Source organism: Rhipicephalus sanguineus, chromosome 4 (genome assembly GCF_013339695.2).
Source record: "Rhipicephalus sanguineus isolate Rsan-2018 chromosome 4, BIME_Rsan_1.4, whole genome shotgun sequence".
NCBI lineage: Eukaryota > Metazoa > Arthropoda > Arachnida > Ixodida > Ixodidae > Rhipicephalus > Rhipicephalus sanguineus.
This window is the reverse complement of record NC_051179.1, coordinates 22,903,763-22,921,857: the sequence shown is the minus strand read 5'-3', so window position 1 is coordinate 22,921,857 and position 18,095 is coordinate 22,903,763. Positions and strand designations below refer to the sequence as shown.

The following is an 18,095-nucleotide window of genomic DNA, read 5'->3' as shown; positions in this document are numbered from 1 at the left end:
ACCACTGGTATGACGGGGTATGTTTCTGCGCGGGCCATCTTCAATGTTTTACCCGTTCCGCAAGTGTTGTCGACGTAGCAGACAAAAGTTTGCGGAGTGCACACAGTAGCACGATGGGGCTATTGTTCCTCTTCCTCACTCTGTTGTCAGGCGGTTCTCTTGGTGGTTCTGGCTGCTTATGCCAGTGGCATTTTGAGTACGGCAGCAAGGAATCGCTTTTATTTCTGAGGGGGCACACCCTTGACAGTAAAGTGGATGCTTGGAAGGCAGGTGTGGCATTAGTGTCGTGTGTCGTTTTATAGTAGACAGAAATTTTAGCAGGAGAATGTGCTCGGTGCATCGCACCCTAGGTGATACCGCAGCATCCACAATATGTCATTCTTTCTCGCACGCGGGGCCCCCGATTCAGACAGCACATTCTCAATGTCTCCAAAGCTTGAGTGCACATGATCTTATGGTGCTCCACCACAGTGGGGCGCTAGCTTCATATAGTTACTGGCAAGCGTTCTGAAGTGATCACAAAATTGATCATAATGAACAATGCTGGCATTAATCATATGATACATTAGACCATTTACAATTCAATTTTAGGATTGCCATATACAAAACCACCAATTGAGTGTAAGAGGTACAAACAAAAATTCAGCTATCGGGGGTTGTTTGAAACAAAACTGATTCTTTGATTACCACAGTCATAATTTCCTGCAACTAGAACAAACGATAGACTTAGAGTAATGCTAAACACAACGAGGAATCTGCACGATAATGTAAGAAGGCACCAAAAAAAATCACATTTATTGCGCATTCATACCTCAAACATGTCTCACATTTTTCGACACGCTAGTCCATGCAGTTTGGTGCACTCATTTACACAACTCTGGCATAGGAACAAACGTAAGAGCCCCTTGGAATGAGTTGCATTCAACGCAGCTGGGATGTACAACCTCAAAAACAATCGTTTCCAAAAAGAAAATGTCTTCCTTCAAGTCTTACAAAAAAAGTAAAATTTGCGGACAGGCAGCGTCGCACAGCATCTACGTCGAACAGCGTAACAGTGACGATATCTGTGTTGCGAAAGCATCGCGCACATCGTCGTCGGTGTAGTCTCAGAATTGGCCCTGTTTCGTTACCACAATCATTTCCAAAGTTCCAAAGCAGACACACGCACACACTAAACAGGTATATATATATATATAATATAGTAAAATTGTTCAGTAGACAGATAACTCCTGCATATTGTCAAAAATTCTCAAGAAATAAAGTAAAGAGGTAACAATAACATGAGCAACAAAGACACGCCTGCACCAGTGCATTTGAGACTCAAATGCAGCTTATAAAACGCGAGTTTCACGTGAATTGGCTGTTGCCAGCTCACAGTACAATCATGGACAAAGAAAACGCGAACAGGGAAATTCGAAGATCCACATAAAAAATTTCCTCGATGGCCTTCGTACAATGGTAGAATGCCCTCTCCATTAAATTACATGTAATACTCTATCACACGCACAAGTTCACATACAACTTGCCAATCTCTGCCCTGCCTGTAATGTTATTTTCGAATATTCCCGTTCAGGCTTTGCTCGTCCACGATAGTAGACAGTGCGCTCTCAGACAGCTATAGACAGACCTTTGAAATCTTTGTAATTCACGACAGCTTAAGTGCGCCGGATTTACAATCGTGCAGTGAAAATCTGTAACGCGTCTTATTTCTAATCACAGAATCCAGCTTAATAAACTTTGTCTTTTCGCTCGCTTCGGCGAAATCACAAGGTGGCTGCGGCAATAAATGCCATGATGTTAACAGCTCGCAATCGCTAAACGTACTTGACGCGCGTTGCCACACGTGACCACATGAATTAGGTGTGAGATCAAGTCTAGCAAGAACAGCACGATCTCAGAAAGCTATCACCATCAGTACAGAATTCAAACAAACGTATAGTGCAACATCTATGAGGTATCCATCACCATAAAAAGTAAAAAAATAAAGCACAAAAAACTGGAAACAGCAAGGATGAGGAGGAATGTAGAAAAGCGCGTTTAACAAGATGATGGAATCAAAGTATAGTTGGCATGTCTACCAGTTTGAAGCATCAGTTCGTATCGCATTTTTTTTTAAATATAAGCATTTTCGCAGGAATGCTAGCATGCCCCAAAAAGCTTCATGTAAAGACGTTAAAATTTTTCTTTGAGCTTCAGTAAGCTATTTGAAAAAAGCAAAGATGGGTCTGTAAACTCTTGCCAGATGTCCATCCTGCTCAAAGATAAAATAGACATTCCTAAAAATGCATACCTTTGGCACTGATTGAGTAGGCCTTTGTGTTTCAAATGTTTTGTGCATTTGCTGAGATGTGCAAACGTTGAACTGTGAGACATTCAACATGCTTCCTTTAAAGTCTTTCTGTTTGAGTCTACGCTATACCTTGGGCCTAGTTTCGATTGCCTTACTCAAGTACTACGTATTCCATGTAAAACAAAGTAAGTGCTGTCTCGAGATAATTTCTGGATCGATTTCAATGAAATTTCTTGCATATGAGAGTGAAAGTTAAATTCCAGCAACTGTAGCGAATGAAACTTGGACCACAAACCTCAAGTGCCCAAATATCAGAAACTATCGGGAGTTGAAGCATCAAGTTTAAAAATCCGTAACTTTTCACTAAAAAGAGATATCGTAGTTCATCAAACTGTATTTGTCGGAGCATGCCAGTTCCAAGAGTTAACTTTTAAGACATTTTGGTACTGTTCAAGAAGAGCAATGCATCTGTAGGACAAGGCTGATATACAGACATATTGGAGAGCTGGGAAAGGCAGCACCACTGTTTAGCCCAGCATCTCTCTCAGCAAAGTGAACATCAACTTCAGCAGTGAGCAACTCCTGTTTTCTCAACTTCTAGTCCATTTTCTCGCGGATATTTTTTGGCTGTTGCTTCGGCAGGTATAGAGCGAACACAACTTCAATAACGTGCATGGGTGACACTGAGCACTTAGAAAAATACCATGGACATCTTTACGTCTTCCCTGGTAAGAAGCGTTCTAGAAGCTCACTGTTGCGTACTTTTTGCTCTTTTCAAGGGTAAATCTACACCGTGCATCAGTTATGAAATATCACTCCGCAATAAACCAGACAACACAGTGAAGTCACGTCATGGCATATTAAAAACCATTCACCATGCTTAGATAGAGAGTACTAGTTGTATATAACTCGCAAGATTGCACAAGCGTCCTCGGTTTCTGTTGTTTTCTAAATCAATGTGGCAGAAATCGCACGTTGCGTACGCTTGCCAATATGTGATCTAAAAGCAAAGTGCAAATGGCCTGGCCTTACAGGCCTTGCAATATGCACCCATGTGCTAAAACCTCACCCCTCCCCTCCAGTTTCATGCCGCCATGCCTCAATTTCAAAGTGTCCAGGACAGAGAGTCTGCACATTGCTAACAATTCTCGGAACTTTCGCGGCTACATATTTGTTGCAAGTCACTTTCAGTGCCTACTCAAAGGCACTTGACTGACGGAGTCTTTCACCAAATGGCACACGTTGCTGCTGGAATCACTTTGGTGAGTTTAACAAGCAATCAGAGCGGCAATCAGTTGAAAACTAGGGCAGTCTTCAAGTCTCGGAAGTCAAGCGCACGTCCATTGGTCGAATGGAGCAACACACGAGTGCAGAGTAAAGGGTAGACTGTCACTCCTCATCATACATGTGCGAAAGGAAGAAAAAAGATGCACACATAAGCATGACGTGGCCCATAAATTCTTCACTGATGTTGCTCACTTTATGGAACTTGGCATAAATTAACGACAACTGTGCAGGCTGTTCGAAATGGGACAGGACTAAAAACGAGGCAGAAACATGACAAGCCAACTCCGCACACACGTGGGCAGACTGTTCCCTTTTTGGTTTAGTTGAGTGTGAGGTTGTGCGATGTTTCGTACAAAAATGACGGGCAGAAGTGAGAAGATGATACGCTCCGCTCCATTCTCCCCTGAAAGGTCCCTTTGCTTGGTACATTTCGAGATGCATGCAACTGCAATGTTTTAGCCAAGGTAGACGAGTAAGCTCCCTCCGAGCAAAAAAAGAAACGAAAGCTTCCTTGTCTGTACAATGCCAGCAATGGAAACAAACGCATGGAACTACCCGCTGGCCCAATTGTGATGGGGGGGGGGGGGTTGATGTCACATCACAAACCGTGTGCACGCACAACGAGAGGGTCAACAGTTGCGGGCTCATGCCCGTGGCTTGAGCGTCGGTGTGACATTCTTCACTTCGAACAGCTTCCGCACAAAGTACACCTGTAGTGCGGAAGTGGCCACGATGACAATGCACTGGGCAAGGGACCAGTACTGGACGTAGCGGTTGTTGCCATCCACAATGTACCAGTCGCGCGAGAGGTGCCTCCTGTTCTGGTCCTGGTACTTCAGCATCTCACCCACCTGGCCGTCTACCTTCTGCAGCGTTTCCTGCGGAGAACAGTAAGTGGTCTTTTCAGACAAGCGTGCAACCTCTGAACTGCAAATAGCTGCACCCTGCAAAAAGTGGCATTGGTGAAGAGCCAAGGCCACCTCATTCAAGGGCATTCGTTAGGCTTAAATAGTCAACTTGTATCTGCATTTCACATTTTGGCTTCTGAACATGTTGACTGAGATTATATTAGTGAACTACTACCTTCTATTAATGCCACTTAGACTTATGTATGCGTGTTCATATAGTACCTGTCCTGGTCACATATCTGTTCAAACATGACCAGTCACATATGTGTAGTACAGCTGTTCATGCAATAAGCCACAATTTTTTGTTGGCACAAACTTCGCACGTGAAACTTCCGATAGGTCAAAGAAATCTCTTGTACTTGGAAGGCTGCATTAACACAAGCCGACTTTAGGCTACCTATACAACAGGGTTTCTGTATCACAAGCAGATGTGTTATATACAGGGTGTCTTTTGTTAGACAATACAGATTTTTTATAAATATTCTATGACAGTCAGGCTTCTGCCATTTTCACACTTGAACTCTATGCCAAGGTGGAAATACTTTTCTGCAGTTAAAATGACAATGCAACTAATTAACAAGAACTCATTGATTAACTTTTTAATTATTGCCTTGAGTGCAGTTGCTTACATTAGAAAGTTGTAGTGCATGATAATTAATGGCATACCCAGTTTTTAGAAATCACAAAAGTTGCATGTAGTTCGAGAGCTTCATCATCGAATTTCAAGGGCGAAATCAAAACTGATCGTGCCCAGCACACACTAAGCGTGACCATTCTATTATATCAGACCGGAACTACCCATGACAGGGAAGTGACAAAATTTGAATCAAGGCGTGCCGAAGCAGAATCTGGTCAGAAAAATGAGCAGGCATCCTGAAATACACAAATAGACAGCTTATTGTTCGTGTGTGATGTGTTGTGCTTTTCTGTTTCTTTCTCAATCTATCAAGAGGCACAAAAAACTATTTCGTCTACTTGCAAGAAAAAGCGCCGCAGTGGCTGCCCCCGAGTTTTATGCTTCCCAGACAAAGAAAAGATTGATATTGCAGTTTTCTTGTGCACAACTCGAAAGAAACAGATAAGCACCGAACACTACACACAAAATAAGGTGATGCACTGGCACAAGTGAGATGACTTGCAACTTTTTACAAAGCCGCGGCACAGCTTCATTCAAATTTCGTCACTTCCTTGTCACGGGTAGTTCCGGTCTGACATAAGAGAACGGTCGCGCTTCGTGCGTGCTGGGCGCGATCAGTTTCGATATCGCGCTTAAAATTCAATGATGAATATCTCGAACTACGTGCAACTTTTGTGATTTCTAACAAATGTGTACGTCATAAATTGGCACGCTTTAGAACTTTGTAATATAAACACCTGCCCTCGAGTCAATGATTAAAAAGTTAATTAACGGGTTTTTGTTAATTAGTTGCAAAAGTGTCATTTCAGCTGCCCAAAGTATTCCCCTTTCAACGTGGAGTTCATGTGCGAAAACGACAGCAGCCTTACTGTCATAGGATTTTTATAAAAAATCTGTATTGTCTCAAAAAACACCCTGTATATTTTTCGGTTAGTCTGTATTTAGCAAATACGGCTTGTTCAGTTTAGTTATTAACAGTTTTCAGCATAATTTTACTTCAATGTGGCACATTTGTATGCATGTTTATGCTTTTTTTTTTCTAAGCGAAACAAGGATGGTGGAGAAACTCGCTTTTCATCTTTCCGTATCATCTTTTGCCTTCCTAGCCCTCAAGTTCCATCTTTGCAAAACTGGAAAATCCTTTATGTTGTGTTCCCACTAGCCCGCATTTGGCTTCTGGTGACTGCCATTTAGTTCCAAATGATATAGCCAAGTTTTCGGTAGTGTTATGTGTACATCAAGCAAATAATCTGTGTCGCGTCGATTACAGACAAGATGTAGAAGTGCAAGCTTACAGTGAAGTTGGACACCGTGACTCCGAGTGACTCAAGTTCCTGCACATATGATTCCCACTTGTCCCTCTTGAAGGAATTGAAATACAGGCTGACGAGCTTGGCCGCAAAGTGGGACATGGAGTTGTCTATGCACAGCTCGTAGTATCCTGCAAAGCAACAAAGTGGAATCACAACACAGGCAACCCAATAAAAAAATTACAGCCAAGCAAAGCTTTGTTGCTGGGAACAACTGCTCTGTTCACATGCGCTTACTTAAGAGCACCGGAGGTAAAGATTGCTCTTGAAGTCCTGCTATGATTCTTATGAGCTAGAGCTACGGTAAGAGGCCTGCGAAGCGAAGCACCTTTTCGTCGCGGATGCAGTTTCCTTGGGCAGAAATCTGGTACCACACATGTATCCCCCTTACAAACACTGCTGTGTCTTTCAGTGATGCACTTCACTATCTTGCGCACCTAAGCTGGAAAGTAAGGAACCCCAGCTAACGTGTAACACCAAGGAGCTTGCGTCAGCCAGCAAAGCTGTGACACTAGCGAGATGCTCAATCGCTGCGCTTTCACACCGATAAGTAATACACTGATGCACACAAGTGCTGGAAGTGGCGAGGTAAAAGCTCCATAACTGTAGCTTGACTAGTCACAGTTTTCTTGATGTGTCGCAAGCTTGCCTAGCCAGTCAAATCGAATTTACTAAACGTTAGGGCCAAGGCATTACCAGGAGAACTAGCTCGCAAAAATAAATTTGGTTTTCAGCATACTGTCCATATTACTTTGCCGAAGAAAAATTTGCATGCCCTTAAATTTCGCGACACTTTCCAATGGCAGGATTGGCATGATTTAAGTGCAGGTGAAAGTAAATGGTTTACAGCTGTTCCCTGTCACTTATGTCAGATGCAGTCTTGGTAAAGCTGAGACGTGGTTGTTACTGTCCATACAACCATGAAATGCTGACATTTATTACAGTGACCTTTTATCGACACTATCACCAGATTCAATTGCAGTTCAAGAAAGGCAATGTATATCATGTGTGCAGCACACAAAGAAATGAAGACATGCGCAGTTTTACTAAACAGTACTTTCCATTCACATAGTTTCCACCAAAAAAAAAAAAAAAATTAAATGGCTACCTCCAGTTGAAGTTGTTTCTTCGTATTCAGCCGAAGGCCTCCACTGATACGGTAAGACATGATTGCCATTGGGATGCCTTACTGCGAATCCGGCTTGACCATCACCACCCCTTAAAACCTGCAATACAAGAAAATTTGGTTTAGTATAACTGTGTACACAATTCATTTTGTAATTTGTTGGAATGGTGATGCCTTGCGAAATCGATTTGTTGATACGACCCTGCCTTTTTTTTCGGTTTGTTATCTTCACTTCTCAATAACCCAAAGTGGCGAGACATCACTAAAGGTGTGAAAGATGTCACTAATTGCTTTTGTTTATTCGTTCTTGTTTATATCACATGTAAGGTAGATACTGTGATTGCTGTGAGTGACAAGTTCACCGCGATACGTTCTCTCTCACATTTTTGCCCCCTTTTCTTCACTCGATCGTCTACGTGGACCTACGGTTAAAAGCGGTAAAACTGGCAACGCGTTAACCAGCCCAAAGCAGGGACACAGCAAACAACCCGAGCCGCAGCGGGGGGGAAAAAAAAGAGAGAGAGAGAAAATAAAAAACAAGCGAGAACCACCACCGCGACAACGTTTAGCCGAAGAAGCCAGTCAGCGAAAAGTAAAACCGCTAAAAGCTGTCCGGAGCGTGATCAGTGAACCGTAGTAGACGCTTTCTGACGCGGCGCGTGTTTTTCGCTGCGCCTCGGCTACGGTAAACATACGGTACGCTCACAAACATCGAAATCCCTACACATGCAGTACGAAATCGACGCTACGGAGTCGTACGAACTTAAAGCCACGTGTTTTATCGAACGAAGCCGCACAAAGTCACGCACATGGTTCAGCGCACAGAATTACGGCAAATCCGGTTTCGCCGTTTCACTGGCTCCCACTCGAGCGAACTGTTCCTTCGACGCTTCTCAAGACAACACAACGCATGCAACTCGGCAAGCGATCGAGTATATACAACTGTCCTCGTACTACATACATGCAAGCAGGTCTTCGCATCTGGGGCGCACGCTTTCACAGCAATAGACGGACAACTGTCAACAACAACAAAAAAAAAACCGGGCCAGTGGTCGGAACTTACCTGGTAGGCCACGTAGACCGACGATCCGGCCTCAACGTTCTGATAAAAACACTCCTCTTTGCCGGCGTCCACATGTAGCTTGAACTCGAACGAGACGCCCAGGGAAGGCTCTGACACGTACGAATCGGCCGATATTTCGATCGCGACGCACGTAAACAACAACACGGCCGCCCACAGCCGTTCCGTGCCCATTTCGTTGAACTTTGCCGCTTAGCCGCAAAGCACACGCTAGAACCACCGGACAACCGGACTCCGCGACGTGATAGAGCGCGCGTGATCTCCGACAGATGGTAGCACCGGTAGCACGACCGGCACGACTACATCAGGGCCGCGTGGCTTTTTTGTGTTTTTAGCGGTTTCGCTTTCGTTTTGCGTATCGATCGGCGACTTTGTACTGCAACATCTCGTTTGTGGCACTCCATATACACAATATCTTGCTTGAAATTTCTGTGAGACGCGTGCTGTTTGTTAAAGGGACACTAAAGAGACAAACGATTCTTTTTTGCCCGGCCACCTAAACCTGCTGGTTTCTGCTAATAAAGTTTATTCCTCCTCCTCTTATTCGTAAATTACTCTTTCACAATACCAAATAAATCACGCTTGCCGCGAGGATTAAGCGAGGAAACGCGCAAAAAGAAAATGTGCGGGCCGACGCCGCCTTGAAGTTCCCGCACCACTCGCCGTGATGTCATAGATTTTGACGGCGACTACCAGTGCCTACGTAGTATTTAGTCGGTAAGTATAATTCACATTGTCCACTGAGGGTGCCTGAGACTTCGCATACCAAGTTTCAGAAAAGTTCGCTGAGCCAATGTGGCCGATATACGAACAAAACATTTTGAAATCCGTGACGTCACGTGCGGCAATTTCGGCGCGAAGTTTAAAAATAAAACTCTGATCTTGAATTTCTCGTCTGTTAATGAGCCTGTGATTTTGAAATTCACGACAATAGAGTAGTAAGAGTATAATTTATCAGTCTAAACTGATTAATTGTTTCACTTTAGCGTCCCTTTAAGCATAAATATGTGTAAACACGAAATTCTCGTGAGGTGATGGCACTGATTGTCATCAACCTCCATGCTTTTGTCTGCAGAACACTTCGTTCAGCTCACAAATCCGGATTGAGTGGCTACGCTGCAGTGCGGTTTAAAGTGGGTGTCACACGGTGCAGTTTCGATCACGATGGAGCCTGCTCGTGTGAATGATCAAAACTACATGCTCCAAAAAGATGGATCCTGCGCGTTGCTTGTTTTATATAGAGTTGAAAATCTGGTCAAAATGTCAAACCCAATTCATAACACCTACATGACTAGGACAAACACGTCCTCCGATTTATTTTGTCTTCATTTACACTTCACTTACAAACAGACCTTTTCTTCGGGGCCGTCAGCGCCGATGATATTTCGTCATATGGCAATTTCCTAAAGTACTTGAGGATTTAGAAATTGTTCGGATGTGACTCTCAAACGGGGCGTGACCTTGAAGATAATTTGTGACTGAATTCAACAATCGTATTTACTCGCGTACTACCAGCACTGGCTAACGTTGGCTTAGTGAGGGCTTATGTTGCCAATCTGCTATTATAACAGCAACGTTTTTGGTAACAACAACACCGCCTTTCTGCAGACAATTTAATGATTGAATTGTGTATCAAATCATTTCCTCTTTCCTACCTTCGCTGCTACAAACGCAAGGTACGTTACACCCAGTGACGTAGCCAGTATTCTTTTTTTCGGGGGAGAGACGGGGGGGGGGGGTGTTCAAACATCCATTATGTATGTTCGTACGTGTGTGTTTGTATGTGTGCGTGTATATACACACGTGCAAAACTAAGAAAATTCGGGGAAATTTGAACCCCACCCCCTCTACTGGCGTAGCCAGTGGTTACCCCCCATTACTACGACGCCCTGTGCCTCATTGTTCATGTCACGTGACAAATGAGGTCACGCATAAAGCAGCATTTCCTTTTTGTTCTCCCTTTCCTTGCCTTCTTCTTATAAAGTGTACTTCTTCTGCAGCCAAAATGTACATAACGCTTTCTGCAAGTATTTTAATGAATCAGCACCCAGCCGTTGCAACGAGCAAGCCGACCGCAGAGGCTCCAAAACTGACGTGCACGATTTTGTCGATATATATGTACATATGGCTTTGATGCGTGCGATATAAACGGTATACTACCTCTGATACTACAAACGCATTCGAACGACTTGTGAATATTCTTTCGCGATAAAGTCGACAAGTTATTTGAGGTTAATTTCCAACGCACGTGGTTAAGACGAAGACACTGAAGAGGTGTGCGCGCTATCTAGCACGACACGCGCATTTATTCCTTCTCCTCCTGATCCATCCGGGGACCGAGAGCACCATCGTCAGCACAGGCTTGCGCATCCCGTAAGCAGACGGTAAGCAACATCACCATTACGACGTTCACCGTCTCCCTCGCAGTTTCACGGCGCGCTGCCGACCACCATCGCTGCAAACGGCACCGTCGCGTACTTCCGGTCTACTAGTCTCGCCAATTTTGTTCATGCCGCGAATTTTTAATCTTCTTTCGTCGTACTACTGCGCCGTGAATAGGTTATCTTACACTTGGCTTCAGATTAGACTGATCGATTTGTTTGATATCACCTGGTTTCGTTTCGTCACTTCGTCTGTGTCACATATTCGAGCTGTTCCAGACGAGCCCAGTCGTGACCTCACAAGCGGAAATACCCATGTTCTTTTGGATCATGCGAGATTTTTCTTTTTTGGACAGTTGACAACGCCTATCGGTGCAGCTTTCCTTTGTTCTCAATTCGAGGAAGACAGGAGGACAGCGTTATACGCCGCTTTACTGTTACATAAAATACCATTCCAAGTCTAACGTGATAGACATGAACGTTTTGATCACAGAACACACGTTCTACATTCAAAATAATGAACAAGCGCGTCGCTCACTCCCCTTATAGCATTCAACACCTCAGAAAAAGTCGAGTATTCGGGGAGTATTTCTGCCACACAACCTTCATCTGGCTTGCTCGCGTTTCCTTTCTTGAAAAACCGGCTCTCGCCACTTTCCTATCAAGAATGCTATGTCACGCTGATAACGCGCGCGCCGTTCGTGTCCGGGAAGTGCCGGAACCGCGATGATAACCCAAGGAAATTAGGCGAGGTAGATTGGAGGGTAGTTGTGTGGCAGAAATACTCCCCGAATACTCGATTTTTTCTTAGAGTACAGTGAAGTACGAATTGTGGAGTACGGACGAAGCCCTTTGTACTCTGAAAAGGGCATATTCGGGGCATCTTTCGTTCTCACAACAATAACCGTCATATCTCTCTCTTATGCCTTGCGTCATTTGGGTGGGTGGGGGGGGGGGGGGGGGGGGACTAGTATATTGTGCGTGGAGGGTGGCACGCAAATTAAATCCGTCGTTCTTATGATCAAAATTGGGAAGTTTACGTAAGCAAGGTTCATATTCCAAAGGTTTCCAATACTATTCCATATGGGCCGTATTCTAAGATGATCATTACCGGCGACAGTGTCTGCTTGTAAAATCTCTCGTGTCCAATGACAGAAGCACCTTCTTACCCTCCTTGCCTCAAGCCAATGAGCGCGTACTGAAAGCGATTTTATGACGCTAGCAAAAGTGATCGTCCGAAATCACAGCCCAATGTAAGGCATACCAGAGAACATCTGGCATACTTCTGCTCCTGTAGCTGAAACTCTTGGGATGCTATTCTGGACTATATTCTAAGCACTATATCTGGACGTTGTCGAATTCCGCCATGTTGCAAGTTCCGCCATTGGTCAACTCTGATTGGCCCAGAGCGCTGCTGTGGCCTCTCCGATTGGCTTAAATACCGCCATTACGAAATTCGACAATATGGCGGAATTTTGACAGTGTCCGGAATAGCACCCCTCGCTGATATAGTCTTTCTCTTAGTGTCCCTACAATAAATTATCGAACACGCAGATATGGAGGTGCAACAAGCGAGCCGCGACATGGCTTTCGCGTCTGGTCACTTTCTCAAACTATCAAGAGGCACGAAAAACTATTTCGCCTGCCTGCAAGAAAAAGCGCCGCAGTGGCTGCCCCCGAGTTTCCTCAAACTATCAAGAGGCACGAAAAACTATTTCGCCTGCCTGCAAGAAAAAGCGCCGCAGTGGCTGCCCCCGAGTTTTCTCAAACTATCAAGAGGCACGAAAAACTATTTCGCCTGCCTGCAAGAAAAAGCGCCTCAGTGGCTGCCCCCGAGTTTCTCAAACTATCAAGAGGCACGAAAAACTATTTCGCCTGCCTGCAAGAAAAAGCGCCGCAGTGGCTGCCCCCGAGTTTTCTCAAACTATCAAGAGGCACGAAAAACTATTTCGCCTGCCTGCAAGAAAAAGCGCCTCAGTGGCTGCCCCCGAGTTTTTCTCAAACTATCAAGAGGCACGAAAAACTATTTCGCCTGCCTGCAAGAAAAAGCGCCTCAGTGGCTGCCCCCGAGTTTTCTCAAACTATCAAGAGGCACGAAAAACTATTTCGCCTGCCTGCAAGAAAAAGCGCCTCAGTGGCTGCCCCCGAGTTTTCTCAAACTATCAAGAGGCACGGAAAAACTATTTCGCCTGCCTGCAAGAAAAAGCGCCGCAGTGGCTGCCCCCGCGTTTTCTCAAACTATCAAGAGGCACGAAAAACTATTTCGCCTGCCTGCAAGAAAAGCGCCTCAGTGGCTGCCCCGAGTTTTCTCAAACTATCAAGAGGCACGAAAAACTATTTCGCCTGCCTGCAAGAAAATGCGCCTCAGTGGCTGCCCCCGAGTTTTCTCAAAGTATCAAGAGGCACGAAAAACTATTTCGCCTGCCTGCAAGAAAAAGCGCCTCAGTGGCTTGCCCCCGAGTATTCTCAAACTATCAAGAGGCACGAAAAACTATTTCGCCTGCCTGCAAGAAAAAGCGCCTCAGTGGCTGCCCCCGAGTTTTCTCAAACTATCAAGAGGCACGAAAAACTATTTCGCCTGCCTGCAAGAAAAAGCGCCGCAGTGGCTGCCCCCGAGTTTTCTCAAACTATCAAGAGGCACGAAAAACTATTTCGCCTGCCTGCAAGAAAAAGCGCCTCAGTGGCTGCCCCCGAGTTTTCTCAAACTATCAAGAGGCACGAAAAACTATTTCGCCTGCCTGCAAGAAAAAGCGCCTCAGTGGCTGCCCCCGAGTTTTCTCAAACTATCAAGAGGCACGAAAAACTATTTCGCCTGCCTGCAAGAAAAAGCGCCTCAGTGGCTGCCCCCGAGTTTTCTCAAACTATCAAGAGGCACGAAAAACTATTTCGCCTGCCTGCAAGAAAAAGCGCCTCAGTGGCTGCCCCAGAGTTTTCTCAAACTATCAAGAGGCACGAAAAACTATTTCGCCTGCCTGCAAGAAAAAGCGCCGCAGTGGCTGCCCCCGAGTTTTCTCAAACTATCAAGAGGCACGAAAAACTATTTCGCCTGCCTGCAAGAAAAAGCGCCTCAGTGGCTGCCCCCGAGTTTTCTCAAACTATCAAGAGGCACGAAAAACTATTTCGCCTGCCTGCAAGAAAAAGCGCCTCAGTGGCTGCCCCCGAGTTTTCTCAAACTATCAAGAGGCATGAAAAACTATTTCGCCTGCCTGCAAGAAAAAGCGCCTCAGTGGCTGCCCCCGAGTTTTCTCAAACTATCAAGAGGCACGAAAAACTATTTCGCCTGCCTGCAAGAAAAAGCGCCGCAGTGGCTGCCCCCGAGTTTTATGCTTCCCAGACAACGAAAAGATTGGTATTGCAGCTTTCTTGTGCACAGCTCGAAAGAAACAGATAAGCACCAAACACTACACACCAAATAAGGCGATGCACTGGCACAAGTGAGATGACTTGCAGCTTTTTACAAAGAGATATGGCCGCGACACAGCTTCATTCAAATTTTTTCACTTCCTTGTCACGGGTAGTTCCGGTCTGACAACAGAATGGTCGCGCTTCATGCGTGCTGGGCGCGATCAGTTTCGATATCACGCTTAAAAGTCAATGATGAATATCTCGAACTACGTCCAACTTTTGTGATTTTTAACAAATGTGTATGTCATAAATTGGCATGCACTAGAACTTTGTAATATAAACACCTGCCCTCGAGTCAATAATTAAAAAGTTAATTAAAGGGGTTTTGTTAATTAGTCGCAGAAGTGTCATTTCAGCTGCCCAAAGCATTCCCCTCTCGACGTGGAGTTCATGTGCGAAAATGACAGAAGCCTTACTGTCATAGGATTTTTATAAAAAAATCTGTATTGTCTAAAAAACACCCTGTATATTTTTCAATTTGGTCTGTATATAGCAAATACGGCTTGTTCAGTTTAGTTATTAAGTTTTCGGCATAATTTTACTTCAATGTGGCACATTTCTATGCATATTTTTTTTTTTTTTTTTTCTAAGCGAAACAAGGGTAGTGGAGCAACTCGCTTTTCATCTTTCCGTATCATCTTTTGCCTTCCTAGCCCTCAAGTTCCATCTTTGCAAAACTGGAAAATCCTTTATGTTGTGTTCCAAGTTCCAACTAGCCTGCATTTGGCTTCTCCTGACTGCCATTTAGATCCAAATGATATAGCCAAAGTTTTCAGTAGTGTTGCGTGTACATCAAGCAAATAATCTGTGCCGCGTCGATTACAGACAAGGTGTAGAAGCGCAAGCTTACAGTGAAGTTGGACACCGTGACTCCGAGTGACTCAAGTTCCTGCACGTATGATTCCCACTTGTCCCTCTTGAAGGAATTGAAGTAGAGGCTGACGAGCTTGGCCGCAAAGTGGGACATGGAGTTGTCTATGCACAGCTCGTAGTATCCTGCAAAGCAACAAAGTGGAATGACGACACAGGTAACCCCATCAAAAAAATTACAGCGAAGCAAAGCTTTGTTGCTGGGAACAACTGCTCTGTTCACATGCGCTTACTTAAGAGCACCGGAGGTAAAGATTGCTCTTGAAGTCCTGCTATGGTTCTTATGAGCTACAGATACGGTAAGAGGGCTGCGGAGCAAAGCACCTTTCTGTCTCAGATGCAGATTCCTTGGGCAGAAATCTGGTACCACACATGTATCCCCCTTACACACACTGCTGTGTCTTTCAGTGATGCACTTCACTGTCTTGCGCACCTAAGCTGAAAAGTAAGGAACCCCAGTTAACGTGTAACACCAAGGAGCTTGCGTCGGCCAACAAAGCTGTGACACTAGCGAGAGGCTCAATCGCTGCGCTTTCACACCAATAAGTAATACACTGATGCACATAAGTGCTGGAAGTGGCCTGGTAAAAGCCCCATAACTGTAGCTTGACCAGCCACAGGTTTCTTGATGTGTCGCAAGCTTGCCTAGCCAGTCAAATCCAATTTACTAAACATTAGGGCCAAGGCATTACCAGGAGAACTAGCTTGCAAAAATAAATTATTGGTTTTCAGCGTACTGTCCATACAACTTTGCCAAAAAATTTGCATGCCCTTAAATTTCGCGGCACTTTCCAATGGCAGGATTTGCATGATTTAAGTGCAAGTGACTGTAAATGGTTTACAGCTCTTCCCTGTCACTTATGCCAGATGCAGTCTTGGTAAAGCTGAGAAATGGATGTTACTGTCCGTACAACCATGAAATGCTGACATTTATTACAGTGACCTTTTATCGACACTATCACCAGATTCATTGGCAGTTCAAGAAAGGCAATTTATATCATGCGTGCAGCGCACAAAGAAATGAAGATATGCGCAGTTTCACTAAACAGTACTTTCCATCCACATAGTTTTCCACCGTAAAAAAAATGAAATGGCTACCTCCAGTTGAAGTTGTTTCTTCGTATTCAGCCGAAGGCCTCCACTGATACGGTAAGACATGATTGCCATTGGGATGCCTTACTGCGAATCCGGCTTGACCATCACCACCCCTTAAAACCTGCAAGACAAGAAAATTTGGTTTAGTATAACTGTGTACGCAATTCATTTTGTTTGTTGGAATGGTGATGCCTTGCGAAATCGATTTGTTGATACTACCCTGCCTTTTTTTTCGGTTTGTTATCTACTCAATAACCAAAAGTAGCGAGACATCACTAAAGGTGTGAAAGATGTCACTAATTGTTTTTGTTTATTCGTTCTTGTTGGCAAATGCAAGGTAGATACTGTATACTGATTGCTGTGAGTGACAAGTTCACCGCGATACATTCATTCTCTCCCACATTTTTTCCCCTTTTTCTTCACTCGATCGTCTACGTGGACCTACGGTTAAAAGTGGTAAAACTGGCAACGCGTTTAGCAGCCCAAAGCAGGGACCCCGAGCCCGAGCATCAGCGGGGGGAAAAGAGAGAGAGAGAGAGAGAGAAAAAAAAAAACAACCGAGAACCGCGACGACGTTTAGCCGAAGCCAGTCAGCGAAAAGTAAAACCGCTAAAAGCTGTCCGGAGCGTGATCAGTGAACCGTAGTAGACGCTTTCTGACGCGGCGCGTGCTTTTCGCTGCGCCTCCGCAACGGTAAACATACGGTACGCTCGCAAACATCGAAATCCCTAGACATCCAGTACGAAATCGACGCTACGGAGTCGTGCGAACTTAAAGCCACGTGTTTTATCAAACGAAGCCGCACAAAGTCACGCACATGGTTCAGCGCACAGGATTACGGCAAATCCGGTTTCGCCGTTTCCCTGGCTCCCACTCGAGCGAACTGTTCTTCGACGCTTCTCAAGACAACACAACGCATGTAGCTCGGCAAGCGATCGAGTATATACAACTGTCCTCGTACTGCATACATGTAAGCAGGTCTTTGCATCTGGGGCGCACGCTTTCACAGCAGTAAGCGGACAACTGTCAACAAAAAAACCGGGCCAGTGGTCGGAACTTACCTGGTAGGCCACGTAGACCGACGATCCGGCCTCAACGTTCTGATAAAAACACTCCTCTTTGCCGGCGTCCACATGTAGCTTGAACTCGAACGAGACGCCCAGGGAAGGCTCTGACACGTACGAATCGGCCGATATTTCGATCGCGACGCACGTAAACAACAACACGGCCGCCCACAGCCGTTCCGTGCCCATTTCGTTGAACTTTGCCACTTAGCTGGCTTAGCCGCAAAGCACACGCCAGACCCGCTACACACCACCGGACAACCGGACTCCGCGACGTGATAGAGCGCGCGTGATCTCCGACAGATGGTAGCACGACCGGCACGACTACATCATGGCCGCGTGGCTTTTTGTGTTTTTAGCGGTTTCGCTTTCGGTTTTGCGTATCGATCGGCGACTTTGCACTGCAACATCTCGTTTGTGGCACTTCATATACACAATATCTTGCTTGAAATTTCTGTGAGACGCGTGCTGTTTGTTAAAGGGACACTAAAGAGACAAACGATTCTTTTTTGCCCGGCCACCTAAACCTGCTGGTTTCTGCTAATAAAGTTTATTCCTCCTCCTCTTATTAGTAAATTACTCTTTCACAATACCAAATAAATCACGCTTGCCGCGAGAATTAAGCGAGGAAACGCGCAAAA

General features: G+C 45.0%; 1 protein-coding gene across 4 annotated transcripts; it reads right to left on the bottom strand.

The window, feature by feature from the left end:
* Nucleotides 1–780: 780 nt before the first annotated feature.
* Nucleotides 781–17,678, bottom strand: LOC119389600 (transmembrane emp24 domain-containing protein 6). 4 transcript variants are annotated; one of them, XM_037656946.2, is made up of 4 exons: nt 17,452–17,678; nt 16,394–16,511; nt 15,276–15,421; nt 781–4,455 (listed from the first exon to the last, which is right to left on the bottom strand). In XM_037656946.2, exons 1-4 carry the CDS (start codon nt 17,641–17,643, stop codon nt 4,222–4,224), a joined length of 690 nt encoding a protein of 229 aa, XP_037512874.1. In that variant the 5' UTR covers nt 17,644–17,678; the 3' UTR covers nt 781–4,221. The 4 variants fall into 4 exon arrangements, with proteins under 4 accessions (XP_037512874.1, XP_049270446.1, XP_049270447.1 ...); XM_049414489.1 differs by lacking the exon at nt 15,276–15,421 and adding an exon at nt 6,418–6,563; XM_049414490.1 differs by lacking the exons at nt 15,276–15,421; nt 16,394–16,511 and adding exons at nt 6,418–6,563; nt 7,541–7,658 and having other exon boundaries at nt 17,452–17,677.
* Nucleotides 17,679–18,095: the final 417 nt, after the last annotated feature.